The 18,818-nt window shown below is 65.5% G+C and overlaps 6 protein-coding genes across 6 annotated transcripts; 2 read left to right on the top strand and 4 right to left on the bottom strand.

The window, feature by feature from the left end:
• Nucleotides 1–210: 210 nt before the first annotated feature.
• Nucleotides 211–2,818, top strand: JCM10292_000279 (uncharacterized protein; the record flags this gene model as incomplete). The annotated part of the gene is made up of 4 exons (XM_076650542.1): nt 211–466; nt 526–659; nt 739–875; nt 940–2,818. The coding sequence occupies 4 exons, from the start codon at nt 211–213 to the stop codon at nt 2,816–2,818; spliced, it is 2,406 nt and encodes an 801-aa protein (XP_076503874.1).
• Nucleotides 2,819–2,979: 161 nt separating this feature from the next.
• JCM10292_000278 (uncharacterized protein) lies at nt 2,980–7,405 on the bottom strand (the record flags this gene model as incomplete). The annotated part of the gene is made up of 8 exons (XM_076650541.1): nt 2,980–3,263; nt 3,333–3,706; nt 3,771–3,970; nt 4,055–4,182; nt 4,244–4,353; nt 4,431–6,340; nt 6,404–6,508; nt 6,596–7,405. The coding sequence occupies 8 exons, from the start codon at nt 7,403–7,405 to the stop codon at nt 2,980–2,982; spliced, it is 3,921 nt and encodes a 1,306-aa protein (XP_076503873.1).
• Nucleotides 7,406–7,634: 229 nt separating this feature from the next.
• On the bottom strand, nt 7,635–8,797 carry JCM10292_000277 (uncharacterized protein; the record flags this gene model as incomplete). The annotated part of the gene is made up of 6 exons (XM_076650540.1): nt 7,635–7,720; nt 7,850–7,953; nt 8,090–8,307; nt 8,370–8,458; nt 8,516–8,609; nt 8,672–8,797. The coding sequence occupies 6 exons, from the start codon at nt 8,795–8,797 to the stop codon at nt 7,635–7,637; spliced, it is 717 nt and encodes a 238-aa protein (XP_076503872.1).
• A 129-nt stretch (nt 8,798–8,926) lies between these two features.
• On the top strand, nt 8,927–11,544 carry JCM10292_000276 (uncharacterized protein; the record flags this gene model as incomplete). The annotated part of the gene is made up of 10 exons (XM_076650539.1): nt 8,927–9,218; nt 9,278–9,345; nt 9,427–9,858; nt 9,921–10,064; nt 10,153–10,563; nt 10,651–10,799; nt 10,871–11,045; nt 11,124–11,271; nt 11,373–11,439; nt 11,505–11,544. 10 exons carry the CDS (start codon nt 8,927–8,929, stop codon nt 11,542–11,544), a joined length of 1,926 nt encoding a protein of 641 aa, XP_076503871.1.
• Nucleotides 11,545–11,700: 156 nt separating this feature from the next.
• TPA1 (oxidative DNA demethylase) lies at nt 11,701–13,860 on the bottom strand (the record flags this gene model as incomplete). Its single annotated transcript, XM_076650538.1, has 6 exons — nt 11,701–12,732; nt 12,792–12,998; nt 13,059–13,157; nt 13,212–13,496; nt 13,556–13,560; nt 13,620–13,860. 6 exons carry the CDS (start codon nt 13,858–13,860, stop codon nt 11,701–11,703), a joined length of 1,869 nt encoding a protein of 622 aa, XP_076503870.1.
• A 479-nt stretch (nt 13,861–14,339) lies between these two features.
• JCM10292_000274 (sodium:solute symporter family protein) lies at nt 14,340–17,635 on the bottom strand (the record flags this gene model as incomplete). Its single annotated transcript, XM_076650537.1, has 19 exons — nt 14,340–14,449; nt 14,507–14,913; nt 14,979–15,079; nt 15,136–15,240; nt 15,318–15,508; nt 15,564–15,775; nt 15,854–15,978; nt 16,130–16,366; nt 16,421–16,436; nt 16,496–16,536; nt 16,595–16,748; nt 16,812–16,869; nt 16,928–16,946; nt 17,006–17,044; nt 17,120–17,132; nt 17,189–17,216; nt 17,330–17,418; nt 17,486–17,506; nt 17,574–17,635. 19 exons carry the CDS (start codon nt 17,633–17,635, stop codon nt 14,340–14,342), a joined length of 2,028 nt encoding a protein of 675 aa, XP_076503869.1.
• Between the last annotated feature and the right edge of the window lie 1,183 nt (nt 17,636–18,818).

Raw genomic sequence — 18,818 nt, 5'->3', positions numbered from 1 at the left:
CAGTGGCAGTGCTAGTAGCAGTCTCTACAGGCTGCACAGAGTCCAGCCAGGAGAGGGCCGCAGTGACGACGAGACGCGTGAGCCAACTTGTGCTTCCGCTTTGCCCTCTTCCCTGCGCTCCCCTCCGTCCGCTCTCTCTGCTTCGATCGACGCACGGCTAGGCGAGGGCAGCCAAGTGCTTCCACAGCAGCAGCACCCACCCGGCCCACCATGCCCCGCTCCCACCCGCGGCCCGCCCCGCCCCGCTCCGCCTCGCCTGACGCTCCCGCCCTCGCCGTCGTCTCGTTCGGCGACCAGGTCCCGCCGCTCACCGCCGACAACGCTCCGCCCTTCCCCATCCACCACTCTCACGACCGCGCCCCGACCACCACCGCCCCCTTCCCCTCCCCCGCCCCCTCCTCCTCGCTCGACCTCTCGCACGTCGCCCGCCAGGTCCTCAAGGCAAAGCGCATCGCAGTCGTATGCGGTGCACTCGCGCTCTCTAACCCCCGCACAACCTGCAACCACTGAACGAACCCTCCGCAGGCGCCGGCATCTCGACCGCCTCGGGCATCCCCGACTTCCGCTCGAGCGCCGGCCTCTTTGAATCCCTCAAGAAGCAGCACCCCGACGCTCGCCTCTCCAGTGGCAAGGACCTCTTCGACGTCGGCCTCTTTGCCGTGCGCCTCCCGCCCCTCCCCATCCGCTCCGAGACCATGTTGACTGACCCTAACCTCCCTCAACCCCCACCTCACCCAGTCCGAGCAGAATGCCTCCATCTTCTACGGCATGATTGCAGAGCTCAAGAAGCAAGCAGACGCAGTCGAGCCCACCGCCTTCCACTCCTGGCTCAAGCATCTCGACGACGACGGCAAGCTCTTCCGCGTCTACACCCAGTGCGGCTCTCTCTCCTGCTCCGCCCTTTCCGCGCCGTCACACAGCTGACGAACACACCTACAGGAACATCGACGCTCTCGAGGAAAAGGCCGGCTTGACCTACGGCCTCGGCGACAAGTCGCTCCCGCTCCCTCCGCGCCGCGCACCGCGCTCGCCCTCCAAGCCCTCGGCTGCCTCGCGCGCGCCGACGCCGCGCTCGGCCGCGCTCCAGCCCTCTTCGTCGCAGCTCTCGGTCGCGTCGTCCGTCGCATCGACCTCGGCAGCCTCGTCGACGTACCCAACCCCGCGGCCCTCGACCTCGCCTCCTCCCGCCGCCGCCACGCCCACGCACAGTGCGATCCCGCGCGTGATCCCGCTGCACGGGCACCTCTCTACGCTCTCGTGCTCGCACTGCAAGCACGTCGTCGCCACCTCGCCGTACCTCGACCTCCTCTCTTCCGGCTCGGCGCCCCTCTGCCCCGGGTGCCTCAAGACCGACTCGGTGCGCGCGGCCGCGGGCGAGCGCAGCCGCGGCGTCGGCGTCCTCCGCCCCGACGTCGTCCTGTACGGCGAGGAGCACAAGGACGGAGAGCGTGTCGGAGAAATCACCCAGCGCGACTTGATGGGGCAGAGGCCCGACTTGCTCCTCGTCGTCGGGACCACGCTCAAGGTCAAGGGGACCAAGCGCCTCGTGCGCGAACTCGCCAAGGTCATCAAGCCTGCGCCGAAACCCTCGGCCCCTCCCTCCGACGACGACGACGGAGACGACGCGCCGTCGTCGTCGCAGCCCAGTCGCGCCCCGACGACGACGGCGACCAAGAAGCCCCCACCGGTGCACACGATCTACCTCAACTACGACTTCCCGACGCCCTCGCGCGAGTGGGCCGGCGTGTTCGACTGCTGGCTCCGCGGCGACATCCAGCAGTTCGTCGCCGTCGTCGCGGCCGAGCGCGCGCTCCTCGCGCGGGAGCAGGCGGCGCGCGACGAGCGCAAGCGCGCGCGGGAGGAGCGCGCGAGGGAGCGCAGGGACGCCGCTGCCGGCCTCCAGAGCCCCGTCAAGAAGAAGGATAACAAGGAGGCGCAGGAGGAGAAGGAGAATGAGCGCGCGCGCCGCGCAGAGGAGCGCAGCAGGGGCAGGGAGGCGCGCGCGGCCGGCGGGGCAGCGTCGCCCGCGGCGTCGCCGGCCAAGAAGCGCAGGCGCGTAGAGGCGCCGCCACCGGGAGCGCCGCCGCCTGCGGTGGTGCCGACCCTGCCGGCGCACGCGCTCCTCCCGCCGCTGCCCCCGTCGACGGCTTCTTCAGCCTCTGCCGGCCAGCAGCAGCGGCAGCAGCCGCCTTCTCGCCCGCGCTCTGCCGCCGCCATCGCCGCCGGACCCGCCCTCGGCCCGCCTTCGTCCAGCCACAGCTTCACGCTCGAGCTGCCCGCGCCGTGCTCCGCCGCCCTCACCAGCACCAGCAGCAGCGGCAGCAGCCGCAGCGCGCCCGTCTCTACTGCTGCGGCGGCGCCCGCGCACCCCGCGTCGGTCACAGCGCACCTCGTCCCGCGCCGCTCTGCGTCGTCCTCTTCGCTCTCGGCGCTCTCGTCCGAAGACGAAGTCAGTGCCAGCCCCGCTGCCTCGCGTCGCGTCCTCACCGTCCGTCGCGCCTCGCCCTCCCCCTCGCCCTCGCCCTCGGCCTCGTCGACGTCCAGCGCCTCGCGCCGCTCTTCGCGCGCCTCGACCGCGAGCGCGACGCACGCTTCGCTCTCGCGCGCTTCATCGAGCAAACAGCAGGGGCAGGGGCAGCAGCAGACGAGGCTGGGGTTCCAGGTCACCAAGAAGAGCGTCGGGAGCGTGACGGGGACGACGACGAGCAAGGCGAAGGGCGAGGGGGATGCGCAGGTGGGGAAGCAGAAGAAGAAGAAGGCGTCGCCGCCGCTACTGCCGCCGGTCAGGAGGAGGAGCAGTAGGGCTGCGTCGGGGTAGGGAGCTGGAGGAGGGGTGCTTGTCGAGGGACCGAGGGCTTGAGGCGCAGATGTGCATTGCCTAGCTTGACCTTGTTGCCTTTCGTCTCTTGTGCTTCCTCGCCTCGTGAGAGCGGCGTACAGGCAGCAGAGAAGGCGCAGTGAGCGAGCGGGTCCAGCTAGCTACGACGACGCGCCCTCGCCCTGCTCCTCTTCCCGGTCCAGCGCAGCCCGCGCCTCCCTTTCGCCCTCCTCGTCCACCTCTCCCTGCGCCTGCGCCTCCTCCTCGTCTGCCCCGGCGCCCGAGTGCCTCATCGCGTCGTCGTCGCCCTCGCCAGCCGACCCGTCCGCCCCACCGTCGCCGCCGCCGCCGCCGCCGCCAGATGCGAGGTCGATCGGGCCGAAGCACACCTCGACTTCTTCGAGCTCGAGCGGCGAGACGTCCTCGAGGATTTCCTGCGCTAGGTCTGTCCCGCGCGAGCAAAGGAGGCTGTCAACGACAGGCAGGAGCAGCTGGAAGGGGAATCGCGACGCACACCCGAGTTCGCACAGCACCCTCCGCTCCTTGCTCCCGCGCTCAGCCCAGCTCGGCATCCCGCTCTCCTCCTGCGGCTCCGCCGGCCCCTCTCCGCCCTCGCCGCCTCCGCCTCCTGGCCCGTCCTCATCCGCGTCGGCGCCGAGCGTCGCAAACGCCACGGTGCCAAGCGCGGCCATAAAGAGGTCGTTGACGGCCTGGCGCTGGTACGCCGGCGCGTCCTTGACGGCCGGAGGCGCGACCGAGGTGCCGTCGGCGGCGATGGACGACACGGACGAGGGGCCGGCGAGGAGGTCGGCGATCGTGAGGGACGAGTGAAGCGCGAGCGAGAGGTAGTAGAAGACGTGCAGGAGGGACGAGAGACGCGCGGTCGTGCTGCAGGCGAACCAATAGTTAGTTCATGGAGTCTGCGTGAGGCGGGCAGTAGACGGCGACGCACCGGTTCAGCACTTCCCGCGTCGCGCCATGCGATCCCACATCACGCCCGTCCCAGTCCCACAGCGTGCGCACATCTCGCCACATTTTGGCGAGCAGCTCGGGGACGAATGTTGCCGACTGGGCGACGAGCATGATGGCGTCTTCGTGCGAGGTGAGGAGAAGAGACGACAGGGTGAGAAGTGTTTGGTCGAGCGTGTGAGTCTGCATAGCGTCAGCTGTCAGCGTGCGAGTGTGCCGCGGCTCGCAGCGATGGCGTGAGCTGTCGAGTTCCGGCTCGTCACGCACACTGGGTGAGTCCGCTCTGGGCATGACGAGCAGTGTCGCAATGCGGTCCACGAGCGGCAGCTTGCTCGCACGAACGTCAGGCGCTTCGTAGAACTTTGTACCCAGCAAGGTGCGAAAGAGGGCGGGACCTGCGTCAGTTGAATCGGGTCAGTCTGAGGTCACACCGGAAGAGTAAGTGACGGGCCGCACGGCAGGCGAGAATGGCGAGAACGCGCGTGCTTGTCAGCAGCGTGCCAATCGGGTGGTTTGGATCGAGAAGCGTCGCAATGGCGTTAGGCGACTTGAGCAGACCGAGGAAGCTGTTACGGGTCGCGTGCGGGCGTCAGCACGCCACCAGATCATTCTGGGCACAAGTAGCGCCAGCAAGCAGACTCACGCTTCTTCTGCCGCCCGCCCTCCGTCGCCGGCTCCTGCAGGATCCGCCGCAGCCCTTCCCTGCGAGCCGAGCACCGCAAGGCACCTCCACCCAACCCCCTCGAGGACAGCCAAGAGCGCCTCGAGCAGCTTGGCGCGCTTGCCCGACTCGAGCGGTACGCGCACTTCTTCCTCTTCGGCCGCGCCGCCGTCCTTCTCGCCCGCGCGTCGCTTCCGCCCGCCGCCGCTGGGGCGGGCGACGCGCGCCTTGCGCGAGCGCAGGAGCGTGCGCGAGCCGGGCCCGCTCGCGGTCGTCGGCGTCGTGCGGCCGTGCAGGGACGAAGATGTCGACGATGGGCCTGCCGGGTCCTTCGACGGTGGTTCTGGGCGGCCGTAGCGCGCGATGATGCGACCCAGCAGCGAGAGGAGGGGGATCTCGCTTTGCGCATTGCCAGATGCTGTTGAGGTCTTCGACGAAGCGGCATTCGAGGCGGGCTTCGTCGAGACGACGCAGCAGGCGTGCGCGAACGGCGGGAAGAGGAACGTCAGGTGGGCAATCAGGCGCATCAGCGCCGTCATCGGGCCGACGAGAGTCGCCGCGTCGAGCACTGCGAGCAGCGCGGCGAAGGATCGCGCGACGCCGTACGCGAGTAGCGCGGTCTCGAGCTCTTCTGGCGAGGACGACGTGAGAAGCGCGAGGGACGGCGGGAGGGACGCGAGAGCCGATGTCGCCGGCTGGGAGAGCGAGTGCGGGTCGAGGCGCCGGCCGAGGAGCGTGAAGAGCTCGCGCGCGATGGACTCGTGCTCAGCGACAAGCGCGGGAGGAGTCGAGGATGGGAAACGCAGGTTCATCAGCGCGTGGAAGGTGGGTACTGGACCACTCGGCGCGGCACGTGTTGGTGCGGACATGGCTGCCGCAGATCCGCGCGTGCCGAGTGTCGTACCGAGCATGCCGTGCCGCGCCGTGCCTGCTCGCGCCGTACCAGCGCTTGCGAGCGTCGAGCCCGCCGCCGCGAGAGTCGAGCGATGGTGCGAGTGCTGATGCGCAGCGGGCGGGACAGCGGCCGGCTCTGTGTCGATGTTGACGAGCGTCGTGTGCGTGAAGACCGCAGCGAGCAGCTCGCTCCTCGTGTCGTGCTGCTCGGCGACCCAGACCCACGCGTCCTCTCCCTCGTCGTCGTCCTCCTCAACGACGGGGTCTGGCCCGCCCGCGCCGTCTTGCACGTCCATGTGCTCGTGCCCGCCCAGGTCGCCCTCCTCCCCTTCCTCCTCGACAAGCAAGAGGCTCCTGCTTGCCCTGCCGGAGTCGCGCTCGTCCTCCCGCTCCTCGCCGCGCCGCCGCTTCGCCCTCGGCCCCGCCGCCGGCGTGCGCGGCGCCTCCCTCTTCCCCCTCACCGGCGGGCCCATCGACCCCTCCGGCTCGTCCGCCGCCGCACCCCTCTTCTCCACCTGACCCTCGTCGCGCTCGCGCTCCTTGCCCTTCGCGCGGGCGCTCTTGCCCGCCGAACCCGCCGGCGCAGCAGCAGATGGTCCGAACGCGTTCTGAAAACCGGCGAACGACGGGCCGGGCGGTTTCTTCGCTTGAGCGGGCGGCTGCTGCGACGCTGCGCGGGCGGCTCGGCCGGCGCTTGGGCTCGCCTGAGCGGAGGGAGCGGCGCTCTGCGCGCGGGCGTAGAAGCGCTGGCTCTTGGCCGAGCTGAGGCCGGCGTGGTGCGGGTGATGATAGTGGCGCTGGCTCGTCGCCGAACCGGATGCGCCGGCAGCAGACGAGACAGAAGCGGCGGTGGCGAGCTCCTGGCGGCGAAATGCGTCTTCCATTTTCATGCGCTCAAAGGCGGCGCGATACTCGCGCTCCTTGGCCTCGAGCTGCTCCGAGAGGAGAGCTTTGTCGCGCTGCTCGGCTCGCATGGCGGCGGTGTGCGCCGCTTCGGCCTGCGCAAGGTACGGACACTCGCGTCAACGTGGGAAAAGGACGGTGAGAGGCGGCGAGCGTACTTTAGTAAGTCGCTGCCGGACGAGCGAGTTCTCGCCCGCCTTGGTCATGACCTCGAGCTTGAGCTTCTCCTGCGCCTCGAGCGCCAGCTGCAATTGTTGTGCGAGCTGTGCAACACACGTCAAGCTTTCCAATCAGCGCCAAGACACGCAAAAAGTAGGGAAGCGCTGAAAGGCGAATCGCGCGGAACGCACCTTCTCCTTCTCCTTCCTTAGCGCCTCGACCTCCTTCTTCCCCGCCTGGTCTTGCCCTCGCTCTACCGCAGCCCACTGCATCTCCTTTGCTCCCCTCTCGCCCGTATGCGTCCCACCCCGCTCAGGCTGCGCCTTCCCTCCTCCCTCTCGTCCCGCACCCGCCGCAGGCGGCGGCACCGAGACCGTCGTCCCCCTCTGCGGTTCCGCGCGGTACCCCTCCTCCGACACCTCGATCGCAGGCAGGTCCTCGTCCTCGTCCACGACGGCGGGTTGGGCCCGGCGCGTGGACGCGGACGCGAAAGGGTTCGGGTCGACGAAGCCGGGCTCGCCGCGCTCGTTGAGCGACTGGCGGGGCTTCCACCCTCCTCCTCCTCCTGCCTTGGTCGCAGTGGTCGCATTCGAAGCAGGGGCGGAAGAGGAGGTCGAGGCTGCGTTTGGGCGCGGAGGCGGGCGCGCGGGGCGGAGGATCCCGCTCGGCTTGGCGTGGCCGTACTGCGGTTGCTGAGTCGGCTGCAATAGGCTCTGAGTCGGGGGTGGACCGGCTGCTGCTGTTGCTGCTGCTGCTCGCGGCGGAGCCGGGGCGGGAGCGGGGAAGCGTCGCTGTTGCTGCTGCGGCTGCCCAGGCGGGCGTTGAAACGCCGGCGTGCGAGGCTTCTGCGGTGGGAGCTGGCTCGCCCGCGGCGGTGGCGGAGCGCCCTGGGTCGCACGGTGCTGAGCGAGCGAGTTGACTTCGAACGACTCGAGCTCCTGCAGCGCCGCGTCGTCCCACGCAAGGTCTGCCTCGCCATAGGGATCGTCGTCGTCCTCCATCAGGCACCTGAGGAGCGCGCGCGGGCGCACAGAGAGGAGGCGAGAGCAGCGATGAGAACGAGGGAGAGGGCGCGGGGGAGACGCGGCTCGACGTGAAACTTAGCTTGTCAAGCCCGGACAGCCGCGGACTTTGGGCGAGCCAGAGACGGTGCAGACGAGCGGTACAGGTTGGGAACTACAACAGTGGGAGCCAACAACGACGAGACAGGAGATGTCGCGAGGGCAATCCTCAGCCGAGGACCTGCGGACCCTTCTTCGTCTTCTTCTTCTTCTTGTTGAAGTTGCGCCAGTCGTGCACTCGGTCCTCGCGCGTCTCTGCGTACATGCACAACCGAAACATGAGTGTCGCCGCTTTCAAGAACCTCCAGCTGAGCGGTCTCCCTCTGGGCGAGAGGTCAACCGCTCTCTGCGGCGCGGAAGGGGCACACGAAAGCGCGGACGCACCTTCCCACCGCTCCTTCTCTTCGGCCTTGCGCTTGCGCTCGGCGGCGGCCTCCTCGACGCGCTTGGCCTCGGCACCCTCGGCGATCATCGTCATCTTCTGCACCCTGTGTGTGCGCGGGCGCAGTGGCGGAAGAGGCGGTTAGGATCAGCACAACGGTTGCGCTCCCGTTCCAGCTCCTCGGTGGTTGCGCAGAGTACAACAACTGAAGAGCATGTGGAAGGAGGAACCAGCCGACGCACCTGCGCCGCCGGAGCTCGTCGTCAATCATGATCTCCTTTGCCTTTCTCCGCACGCGCTCCTTCAAGTCGGGGTCCTTCATCTTTGGCGGCCGCAGGAGCTCGTGGTCGTTGGGCGCGTCGCGCGGGAGGCCGAGTTCGCGGAGGACGAGCATGCGCGCGTCCGACAGGACCTCGTCGAGCGCTTTCCGCTTGGTCGAGTCGCCGAGCTCGACCTGCGCCTGCGCGCGGGCACTGGCGGCGTCAGTATGCGGTGTTAGAGCCAGTAGGAAGGTGCGCCCACCTTTTTGAGGAGGTCGAACGCTTCGATGCCGCGCGGGTGCTTCAGCTTGTCGGGGTGGATGAGGAGCGACTTTTTGCGGTACTGGCGCTCTGCGGGTGGAGCGAGTCGTTAGCTGAGTAGCCAGGGAAGAGGGCCTGGCTACGCACGGATGTCCTGGTCGGTGATTCCCGCTCCGGGCATCCAGTCGAGGTCGAGGATCTCGTACGGGTTGAGTTTGAACGCGGCGAGGACGCGGAGGACCTGCGGGGGTGTCGCCGGTGAGTGCGTTACACCACGCGGGACTGTCTCGGCGGGAGACTTGCCTCTGTCTCGCGCGAGACGAGCGAGGCCTCCTGGCTGAAGATGCGGTCGAGGTCGGCGTCGTCGAGCGGGTCGAGCGGGGCGGGCTGCTTGCCCCTTGCCGCGTCCGACTGCTGCGGTGTGCTCATGGCTCTGTGCGCGCAGCTCCCACTCGTGGCACCCGTGGATGGCCGGAGCGAGGCGAGGTGGGGGCGGTGCTCCTTCTGGTCTTCGTCGCTCCTTTACCGGCTTGCTGCGCGCTGAGTCCGCGCGCGAGGATGCGGGCGAGTGCGCCCTACCCGCCTGTCCGCCCGCCCTCGCCCACCCCGGCCCTCGCGCCCGCACTCGACGACCCCTCCTCGTCCCCGTCGTCTGCTTCGCGCTCGCTCCGCTCTCGCCGCGGCCCGCGCATCACAGACTTGACCGTACAAGTCCCCGCACCCGCTCCAAGCCATGCAGTCCAGTCCGCCCCGCCCCCGCGCTGGAGGTCCCGCGAGTTCATCGCCTACTACTGCGTCTTCCTCGTCGCACTCCCAAAGATGTGGTCCCTCGCAGTCTCGGCCACCAGCCGTACGTCTTCCTTCGATCGTGCACGCCCTGCTCAAGCTGATGCGCCTCGTACCGGGCAGCGAAACGCGAGGCATACTGGCGATACGGGCCGCATCTCAGCGACGGGTGGATCTTTGGGAGACGAGTCGTGCGTGCAGTCGTCTCTCATGCTCTCTTTCCGGCTCGCAGAGTCGATGGGAGCTTTTCTTTGACGTTCAGCTTCGCACAGGACGTGACCGACGACCAGTACCACCTCTTCCGCTCGCACCTCCCGCTCCTCGTCGCCCTCCTCCTCGTCCACGTCCTCCTCTCGCACTCTTTCCGCCTCCTCCTCTCCCGCATATCCCCCTCGTGCGACCCGCGCTCGTCCTCGTACGCCCCGAGCAAGGCGCGCACCGCCCGCGCGCGCTTCAGCGCGACCTTCTCGCTCGTCCTCCTCGCCGCTCTGCACGGCTCGAGCCTACCCAAGGTGCTGGCCATCCTCTGGGCAAATTACCGCATCGCGATGCTGGGTGGTGCGTCGGCGAAGAAGGTAGGAGGACGGTGGCGGCGCGAGTGGACGCCGTACGCGACGTGGGCGTTCAACGTCGTCATCCTCTTCGCAAATGAGCTTGCCGAGGGGTACCACTACCGCGCCATTTCTCCCGCATTAGCGTGGCTGGTGCGTCTACTACCGTCGCGCTCATACCGGTTCTCCTACGCTCATCGCAGCACCACCCACAGGACGACTACGGTGGACTCCTCCCGCGGTGGCACATCAGCTGGAACATCTCGATGCTCCGCCTCGTCAGCTTCAACATGGAGTACTACTGGGCGTCGAGTGCTGCGCTGCACGAGCCAGAGCTTCCGACGAGCCCGATGCAGAAGGTGAGCGCGAACGAAGCTCTTGCGTGTCGGGGCATCCGCACGCATGCGGGCTTGCGCTGACTATAGCCTTCCTATTCCACACTCACAGGCGACTTCGAGGTCTTCGCGCACATCGAGCCAGACTCCGACCCTCGACCCGGCGCCCTCGGCCGGCAACTACACCTTTACCACCTACCTCGCCTACACGCTCTACCCGCCGCTGTACCTCGCCGGCCCGATCATGTCGTACCCTTCCTTCGTCTCCCAGCTCGCTGCCCCCTCACCCACCTCCTCACCCGCCGCTCCCGTCTCCTCCCCGTCCCCCCGCTCCGAAACCTGCCCGCTCGCGCTCCTCTCCTACGCGACGCGCTTCCTCGTCTGCCTCTTGACGATGGAGCTCGTGCTGCACTACATGCACGTCGTCGCGCTCAAAGACTCGGGCTCGGGGTGGTGGGAGGGGTTGAGCGCCGCAGAGGTGAGCATGGTCGGGTTCTGGAACCTGATCGTCGTGTGGCTCAAGGTGCGGCCTCCTCGCTCTCTCACTTTCATTTGTAGCGCTTGGCTCAAACAGACGATGCTGATGCTGCGACATGTGGGTGTGTTGCAGCTCCTCCTCCCTTGGCGCCTGTTCCGCCTGTGGGCACTCATGGACGGCATCTCGCCGCCCGAAAACATGGTGCGCTGCATGGCCAACAACTATTCGACGCTCGGCTTCTGGCGCAGCTGGCACCGGAGCTACAACATGTGGGTCGTCCGGTGCGTCTCTTTCTCCCTCTTTCTCTCCTCTCTCTCCCACTGTGCTAATCAGGGCAAGAATGAACACGCAGGTACCTCTACATCCCGCTCGGCGGCTCATCGCGCCCGCTCCTCGCGACGCTCGGCGTCTTTACCTTTGTCGCGCTGTGGCACGACCTCCGCTTGCGCCTCCTCGTCTGGGGCTGGGGCATCACGCTCTTCATCGCCCCCGAGATGCTCGCACGGCGCTTCTTCCCCGCTTCGCGCGTGCGTCTCGCGTTCCTCACTCGCGCCTCTGCGCCTGTCCGCTCTGCTCACGCCGACTGACGGTCCCTTGCAAACCAGTTCGCCTCGAAAGCGTGGTACCGCCCGCTGTGCGCCCTCGGCGGCGTCGCCAACGTCCTCCTCATGATGACGGCCAACCTCGTCGGGTTCGTCTTTGGCGTCGACGACGCGCGCGCGCTGTGGGGCATCATGCTCGGCGGCCCGGAAGGTGCGCTTTTCCCCGTCCCCCGTCTCGTGTCGGCGGGCAGCGACTCGCGCGGCGCGGCGAGCTGTAGAGCTGATGAGAGCGTGGATGTTGGTCGCGCGCAGGCCGGATCTTTCTTCTTGTCGCGAGCGCGTGCTTGTTCGTCGGCGTGCAGCTCATGTTTGAGTATCGGTGCGCTGCCTCTCATTCCGACCTCTCGACCTGTTGGCAACGTGCTGACTAGTTCTGTGGCACAGGGAGGAAGAGCGGAGAAGAGGGATTGCGCGAAAGTGCTAGATGCACGCTGGTTGTAATTGCACTGCCTCATTCGAGCATGATTGACCGCACTCTCATGCTTGCGGACCGTATTGGGACGTCGCGTTCGATAATGCCGTCTGTGCATGCAAAGAAGCGGCGCTGCCAAGGAACGTGATCGGTGCCCGCCTACGTCTACTACTCCTCCTCGTCGCCGTCCTCCTCGACGCCCTGCACCTCCCACTCGCCGACCATGTCCCAGCGGCTCGCGGGTGCGCGCGCCGAGAGGTACTTGACGAACGCCAGCACGCCCGGGTCGCGCAGGACGAGGTGCAAGCGGTTCCACTCTGGCTCGAGGGCGAGAAGGGGGCCGTCGTCCTCTTCCCCCTCCTCTCCGGCGCCTTCTTCCGCGTCCTCCTGCGGTTGAGCCTCGCCGTCGGCACCTTCCGCCTTGTCCTCCCCATCCGCAACCGGCTCTGCGCTCTTCTCCTTCCCCGCCCCGCCATACGTCGCCTCGTCCCCTCCCTCCTCGTTCGCAAGCCAGATGTCCCACCCACCGACATCGCCGCTCTCCCACCGCTCGCGGTCCTCGTCCCTGTCGCAGCGCGGCGTCAACCCGAGCCCGACGTCGAGCTTGGCGCTCGCGCCCTCGTCCGACGCCGCCTCGCCGCGCGCGAGCGTGTAGTCGAGCCCGGGGCGGAAGCGGCGCAGCGCCGTCGTGTGCGCCGTGGGGAGGAGCGACGTGAGGGACGCGAGGAGCGCGGCGAACGCGCGCGAGGTGAAGAGGCCGTGCACCTGCCGCAGGAGCTCCTCGAGCCGGCCCTGGGCCCCGGACGGCGCGGAGGGCGAGAGAGAGAGGTAGCGCTGCAGGTGCGGCGGGCCGACGACGGTCCAGCCTTGCGCGGCGTCCTCGCCCGCGTCGTGCGGAGGGACCTTGTTCGTCTTGCAACCGTTGACGACGACGCCGCGGCGGTCGCGCTCCAGCTCGGCATCGCGCGCGCGGATGAGGGCCTCAATCTCGGACGCGAGCGAGGGGAGAAGGAAGTCGGCAAGGACGAGGTGCGACGACTCGACGAACTGGGTGCGGAGGTGCGTGAGGACCTTCGGGGTCAGGTAGGCGGGGTTGACGAGCGGCTTAAGGTCGGCGAGCTCGGAGGCGGACGGGGCGGTAGGGAGAGGTAGAGGGAGCGGGTCGGGGTAAGGAGTCGCGGCAGACAGGGTCGTCGCGTACTGCATGTGCCGTCCTCGTCAGCCGTGCGGTGTAAGCCTCACTCGAAGAAATGGCGCACGAGCTGCTGCAGACTGCTCTTCGGCTGGAAGCCTTCGCTGCCCTCGTAACCTTCCTCCCCCTCGACCGGCTTGTGGAACCAGCCGCTCAGGCTGACACGTGCACCAACGCCGCCCTTCTGCTTGTCGCCCTCGACGACAACCTCCTCGACCGAGTGGAAAGAGTGACCCGGCTGAACTTCGAAGAACACCATTTGGTTAAAGGCGGGCTGCCGGCCAGGATGGGTCAGCTCGTCTAGAAGCCCATTCTTGCAAAGAGACCTGCGTACCGGGATGACAACAGAAGGCTTGGCAACAGGCACGTTTGGGCGGTCCGGGTTCTTCTCGTCAGCCTCGAGCACCGGGTACAGCTCGAGTGCGCCGCCCCACTGCAGATATGGAGCTCAGCTTCGTCACGGCGCAGCTGCAGGGTAGGAGCGGACCTCTGGCTTCCACGCGGGCTCGTCAAGAACGAGGTAGAGGATGAAGCTGATGCGGCGCGTGCCGATCACGTCGTCGTGGTTGAGGAGGTAGCACCCCTCGCTGTACTCGGCGCACGACATGTCGGTCTTGATACCGCTCAAAGGCCCGCAGCCCGTGACCTTTTGCAGGAAAGTGCGGAACTGTTTGCTGTAGATGGCATCGCGGAGCTCGAGGAGGGTCGGGAGGAGTGCGAGTTCGGAGGAGGGGAGACCCGAGAGGTTGGTCAAGTCGCCCGTCTGATTGATCTGCGAGCGGGGGTACGTCAGCACCGCACTTCCTAGGTTGCCCTGCGCCTGATGTGCACCTTGTCTGCGAGCGCAAGCGCAGAGTCAGCTCCTTCTCCTGGCTTCGTGAGGCGGTGCACGCACAGATGTCGGTCTCCTTCTCGCGGAAGCTGAGCTGCTCGGTGATTTCCTTGCGAGCCCGCTTGAGGAAGTCCTCGTCGAACAGGCGGTCGATCACGGCGTGCTTGTACGGCGTCGAGGCTTCGTGCGCCTGCTGGAGGCGGTCGACGTTGCTCTCGACAAGCAGCGACGGGTGGAAGGGCAGCGGTGCCTCGGCAGTCTTTTGCCGCTTCGCAGCAGGCTCGGCAGGCGGTGGCGAGGGCATCTCGAGCGGTGCAGCGTGAGCGACGAGGGCAAGGTGGGGCGGCCGAACTGATGAGGACGGCGAGCTGGACCGAGCTCACACATGACGACTGCGAGCTTGCAGGCTTCTTGGAGCGGTTGGAACATACTTGATCGCTCTGAGTGAGACGGGGGGCTCGCTGGCAGGAAAGCTGAGGCGAAGGCAGAGAGACCGGCTTCCGCGTAGAGTCGGTGCAGGCTGAGGTCGGCACCGGACAGCAAGCTGAGCTCTGTGTACGTCTCATGCGAGCTGCCCAGAGCATTGCGCTGCTGTAGGCGCGTGAACTTGCATCCAGAGTGGAAAGGCCGTCGGAAAGGACTCGACCTTCCCAAGCAGCGTGTGCTCTCGCTCCTGCACCTTTCGACAAGCGCAGCTCTCAGGAGAGCACACAGTATGAGACAATCTGGAGATTCGTCGAGCATGGAACCCAGCTATACCAAACAGATTTCGCGCCCTCCTTCCTACGCCTCGACGCGCTTGCCACGGATGTCGGCCCACATGTGCCCGAAGATCTCGGCAAGGGAGTGGCGGTACTCCCAGAGAGGGAGGATGACACACACGAAGGCGCCCCCTGTGAAAAGAGACTTCGTCAGACGCTGCAGGAGGGAGCACGAAGCGCGGAACGTACACCAGATCCAGATCATCGTGATCACGACGTAGGCCGTGAAGCCGGACAGCGTCGAAATGTAGGACGTGCCGACAAGGGGTAGGGGGATGAGAATGAGAAGCGCAACGAAGCCAAAGGTGGCAAGGACGGTCGCAATCTTGAACGTCTTGCGAATGTGCTCCGGCGAGTCCACCTCGACGCCCTCGGTCACATCGGCAGGAAGCGTGTCGGCGGGACTCGAAACCTTCTCCTTCTCTGCAGCGACCTCGGACGTCGAGGCCGTCGCGCTCGGCGTCTCGTTCACAACGGGCGCGACCGTTTCCTCCGTCGCCTCGTTGTACGCGTGCAGTGCACGCGTCTCGACCCAGTCGTAGTTCTCCGGCCAGATGAGCGAGCCGAACACGGTGATGAGGCCGGAGACGCAGAAGCTGCCCGTTTCAAAGCTAGTCAGTGTTGTACTGTGAGGAGGAGAAGGAGAGGGCGTGAAACGCACGAGAGGATGTTGCCGGTGAGCATAGGGTAGTCCTGGAAGGTAGTCTCGATAGAAACGACGCCGCCGTTGAGAGCAGACGCGCACACGAGCCAACCGATGATCTGTTTCAGTCCCAGTCAGCTCGGTTGCGTCGAAGACACTCGATGAGGATTCTTACGCCGGACGAAGTACCGCCGATGGCGCCCGTCATCGCCGCCCACTTGTTGGCCTTGTGCCACATGATGGCTGTCGCAATGGGGATCACGCCGGCACCGATGATAACCTGCGCAGTTTGGCGAAACCCATGTCAGCACTCCTTGACCCCAACATGACTTGCTCGGAGCACGAGTCACAACGCACGCCCATGAACTCGTAGAGCCATCCCATAGAAATACCGGCGTAGTAGAATGCGACGCCGAGAACTCCGCTGAACAGTCCCCAAGCAACAATCGCGCAGCGGTCGACGAAGAGGACCTGACGTTCGGTGGCGTGCGGGCGGAAGTACGGGACAAAGATGTCGTACGAGAAGACGGTCGAGACAGCGCAGAGCTCTGTAGGGAGTGAAAGCGTGAGTCGAGCGAGTAAAGCGGGGCGGACGGGACGCACCAGCGGAAGCAGCGGAAGTGACGGCGAGGAAGAGGAGGACAAGCAGGAGGGCTGCGCCGCCTTCCTGCAGCAGGACCTGGGCAGCAGCAGCTGCGGGAAGGCCGGCGCCGACCTGGGCGGGCGTCAGGCCTTCGGGGTAGTTTGGGTAAGAAGGATCCGTCTTCAGCACGACCGCGCTCAGTCCCATGGTTGCAGCCATGCCGAGCGGAATGCTGTACAGTACAATACAATTAGGGAGGCGCGCTGGCGTAGGGAAGCCCTGAAAAGACCATGAAAGCGGCAAAACGCACCCCATCCATGCGCTCCCACCCAACAGGTATCCCTTTACGGCTGTTGAAGGCTGCGATGCGACCGCTCGTTGCCAGTAGGCCTGGTCATTAAAGACTGTCCCCATGTTACCGATCAGATTGATGACCTGCGAGACGTCCAAGTCAGTACGCTGAAGCTGGAGAGCGTTGCTGAGCCTCCAGCCGGCTCTCTTCGCTCATTCCGGCCAAATCTCGCCAGTCGAGACCTCCAACTGATACAGGATAGAGCACAGGGCTGAGAGAGTGCGTGGGACATACCATGAAGATCATCGCGCTCTTGCTGCGGAACGTGAGGTACGAGCCTTCCGCGTTGCCCTCGACCGGCCAGCGGTTGCCGGCGTCGACGAGCATATTGTACATCTTTGTTGGGCTGCCGATCTTGTCACTCGTGGCGAAGACGGTGTACTGGAACGCCATGATGATGGCGAAAAGCACAGCGGTGTGGACGTAGTCGGAAACGATTGAAGCGCGCAGTCCGCCGACAAGGACATAGCACTGTGTACAGGGGTGTCAGCCACAGCTGACCGAGATGGGAAATATCGGGCGCACAATAACGCCGAGCGGGCTGCGTATCGGAAGCGTTAGTCGAGCGAAGCGGCCTCCGGGAGAAGCGGAACGACGTACATGAGCATGCAAATGCCGGGAGTCGAGGCGCCGGTCAGGTCCTGCAGTACGCAAACTGGTCAGCAGCTAGTCCTGAGTGTCAATCGAGAGTCAACGGACGGTGACGGTCGCGCTTCCGCCCGTGACGAGCATGGCCGAAACGAGAAGACACGTGGCGAGGGCGTAGAACATGAAGACGATGTGTGCCGCCTTCCCCCATCGTACGCGGATCACCTCGAGGAAGGTGTGCGCCTTTGGGGCGTTCAACTTGATCCTGCAAGTGAAGAAGGGTGAGCACCTTTACCTCCCAAGCGCAAAATGCCGCTTCTCGACTAACTTTGCCGCATTCATGGCAAACAGGAGGATCTGTACGGTGGCACCAGCTGCATACGAGTCTGTAGCGAGGATAATGAGCTGCCTTTGCGGAAGAAAGACGGAGGAACGAGGGCGAACAAGGGCCAGCAATCCCGTTCTGCGGAAGCACAAGTCAGCACCTGCACCTTAATTTGCTCGTGCGTCCGTAGTGCGCACCTTATAACCCTGGGCAGTCGAAGTGAGGAGCGTAGCAGCCTGTCGAGAAGAAAAGTTAGCTCGATCGCCAAGGCAGCGTTCAATCGGGAGCCATGGCGCCGGATTGCAACGAACCCAGGTCCAAGAGCTGCGCATGCGATGCGTCAGTAATCGTGCGTGCTCGACATAACCTAGGAAGCTCACCTGCAAATCGCCGTAGCGATCAAGGCGGCTGTTTGGCGTCAACAGCACGGCGAGATACACAGTCAGCACTCGTCCATCGGCAAGCCTCATATCTTTGTAACATCTTCAGTGCTTTGTGAGCGCGGGAGTGAATAGACGCACGCTTGACAGAGTGCGAGGCGCTCGCAAATTCGGCAATATTCGACGATTTGAACTTGGTGTAGCGCTCCTGGATCCAGGTAATGCCAATCCTGTTGACGTTGTTGAGTGAGCACCTGGATGGCGCTTGCTGAAAGCGCGGTGGAATGTAGTACTGACATGAGAAAGGTGAAGAAGAAGCTGCGCAAAGCGACAAGGATGGTCAGCCGCCGCTCCGAGTTACTCAGCAAGTGCACCGAGCACGCACCCGATTCCTAGTACAACCGCATATCCGACCCCCTGCGAGAGGATCGCTGTGTCGGACGACATGCTGAAGTGGAGCCTTGATGCGCGAGTGCGGAGGTCGAGGTGATGAAGCAGGCGAGTTCAGCGGTAGACCTCCTAAGGCGCAATTGATAGACTGTAGTAGCAGTAGGCGAGGGTAGAGGAGCACAGAGAGAGCGAGGGAGAGCTCGAGCGCGGCCAGAGATTGGAGAAAGCGGAGCAAGATACGGGCGCGGGACCTTTCGATCGTTGTCAGCAGCAAAAATAGGTCCACTCCGCAATGTGCGAATCTCGACACGAACTCTCGAGCGCTGCGCAGGGGATATTGCCAGGCTAGCGTCAGGCAGAAACGCTGCAATCTCGAGCTCTTGTCCGAACGGCGATACGCGAAGCGCAAGCCGCGGGACGAGAGCGGCCCGGAGAAGGATCAGACGCAACCTGCCCGACGAGACAGCGGGACAGCAATGTAGATAGGTAAGGGTTCTTGCTGCTGCCCGATTCGCTCGATATCACCCGAGAATACTTTTGAGCGCAGCCAGGGCGAGCAACACCTCATCGAAGTTGTTGGGTATCTAGCGGCAAAGCGAATGCGAGCGGGCGCTCACAGCGAGCTTCTGGCCGACAGGTGCAGCAGCCGGTAGGACGCACGGTTATCGGGCATGAACAAGAATCAGCTGTCAACTCGCATGGAGCAATTGAAGAACTTGAGTCGTAGAGTCACGCGTCGAGCAGCCAGCCCGGGATCATAGCTTAGCAGGTCGGAGCAAGCGGAGGTCCAGCAGATCAATCTGCCTTCTCCACCGCTATGCTGAACATGCGCGGCTTCGTCGTTGCGCCTGACGGAGACGAGGGTCAGCGGGAACGTCGACACAGTATCGCACACAGGGTGGGCAGCTTGAAAGGCAAGACGCCTTCACTCACAAGCCCTGTTTGTGCCTCTCAGGCCCCTCGCTGAGCCCCTCGCGACCTTCACGCTCGTCACGCCGATTCCTCCCTGCACAGCCTCCTCATCGTATCTTCAGAGCACGTCGACGCTGCTGCCGACCTCCGTACAGGCCATGTAGACCTTTTAAGAGCGCGTCGACACCGCTGTGCCTCGTATCGGGCTTGCGGAGCAGATGACGAGGAGAAGAGCCGGAATCTCTCGAGAGCGAAGCTCTTCCTGAAGACTCACGCACCGTGCGCTCGATCCGGGATACGTCGTCTGAGCTTTGAGCTACTCGACCTT

Source organism: Rhodotorula paludigena (genome assembly GCF_050403205.1).
Source record: "Rhodotorula paludigena JCM10292 DNA, Rt_paludigena_JCM10292v1_ctg37, whole genome shotgun sequence".
NCBI lineage: Eukaryota > Fungi > Basidiomycota > Microbotryomycetes > Sporidiobolales > Sporidiobolaceae > Rhodotorula > Rhodotorula paludigena.
This window is presented reverse-complemented; position numbering and strand designations above follow the sequence as displayed.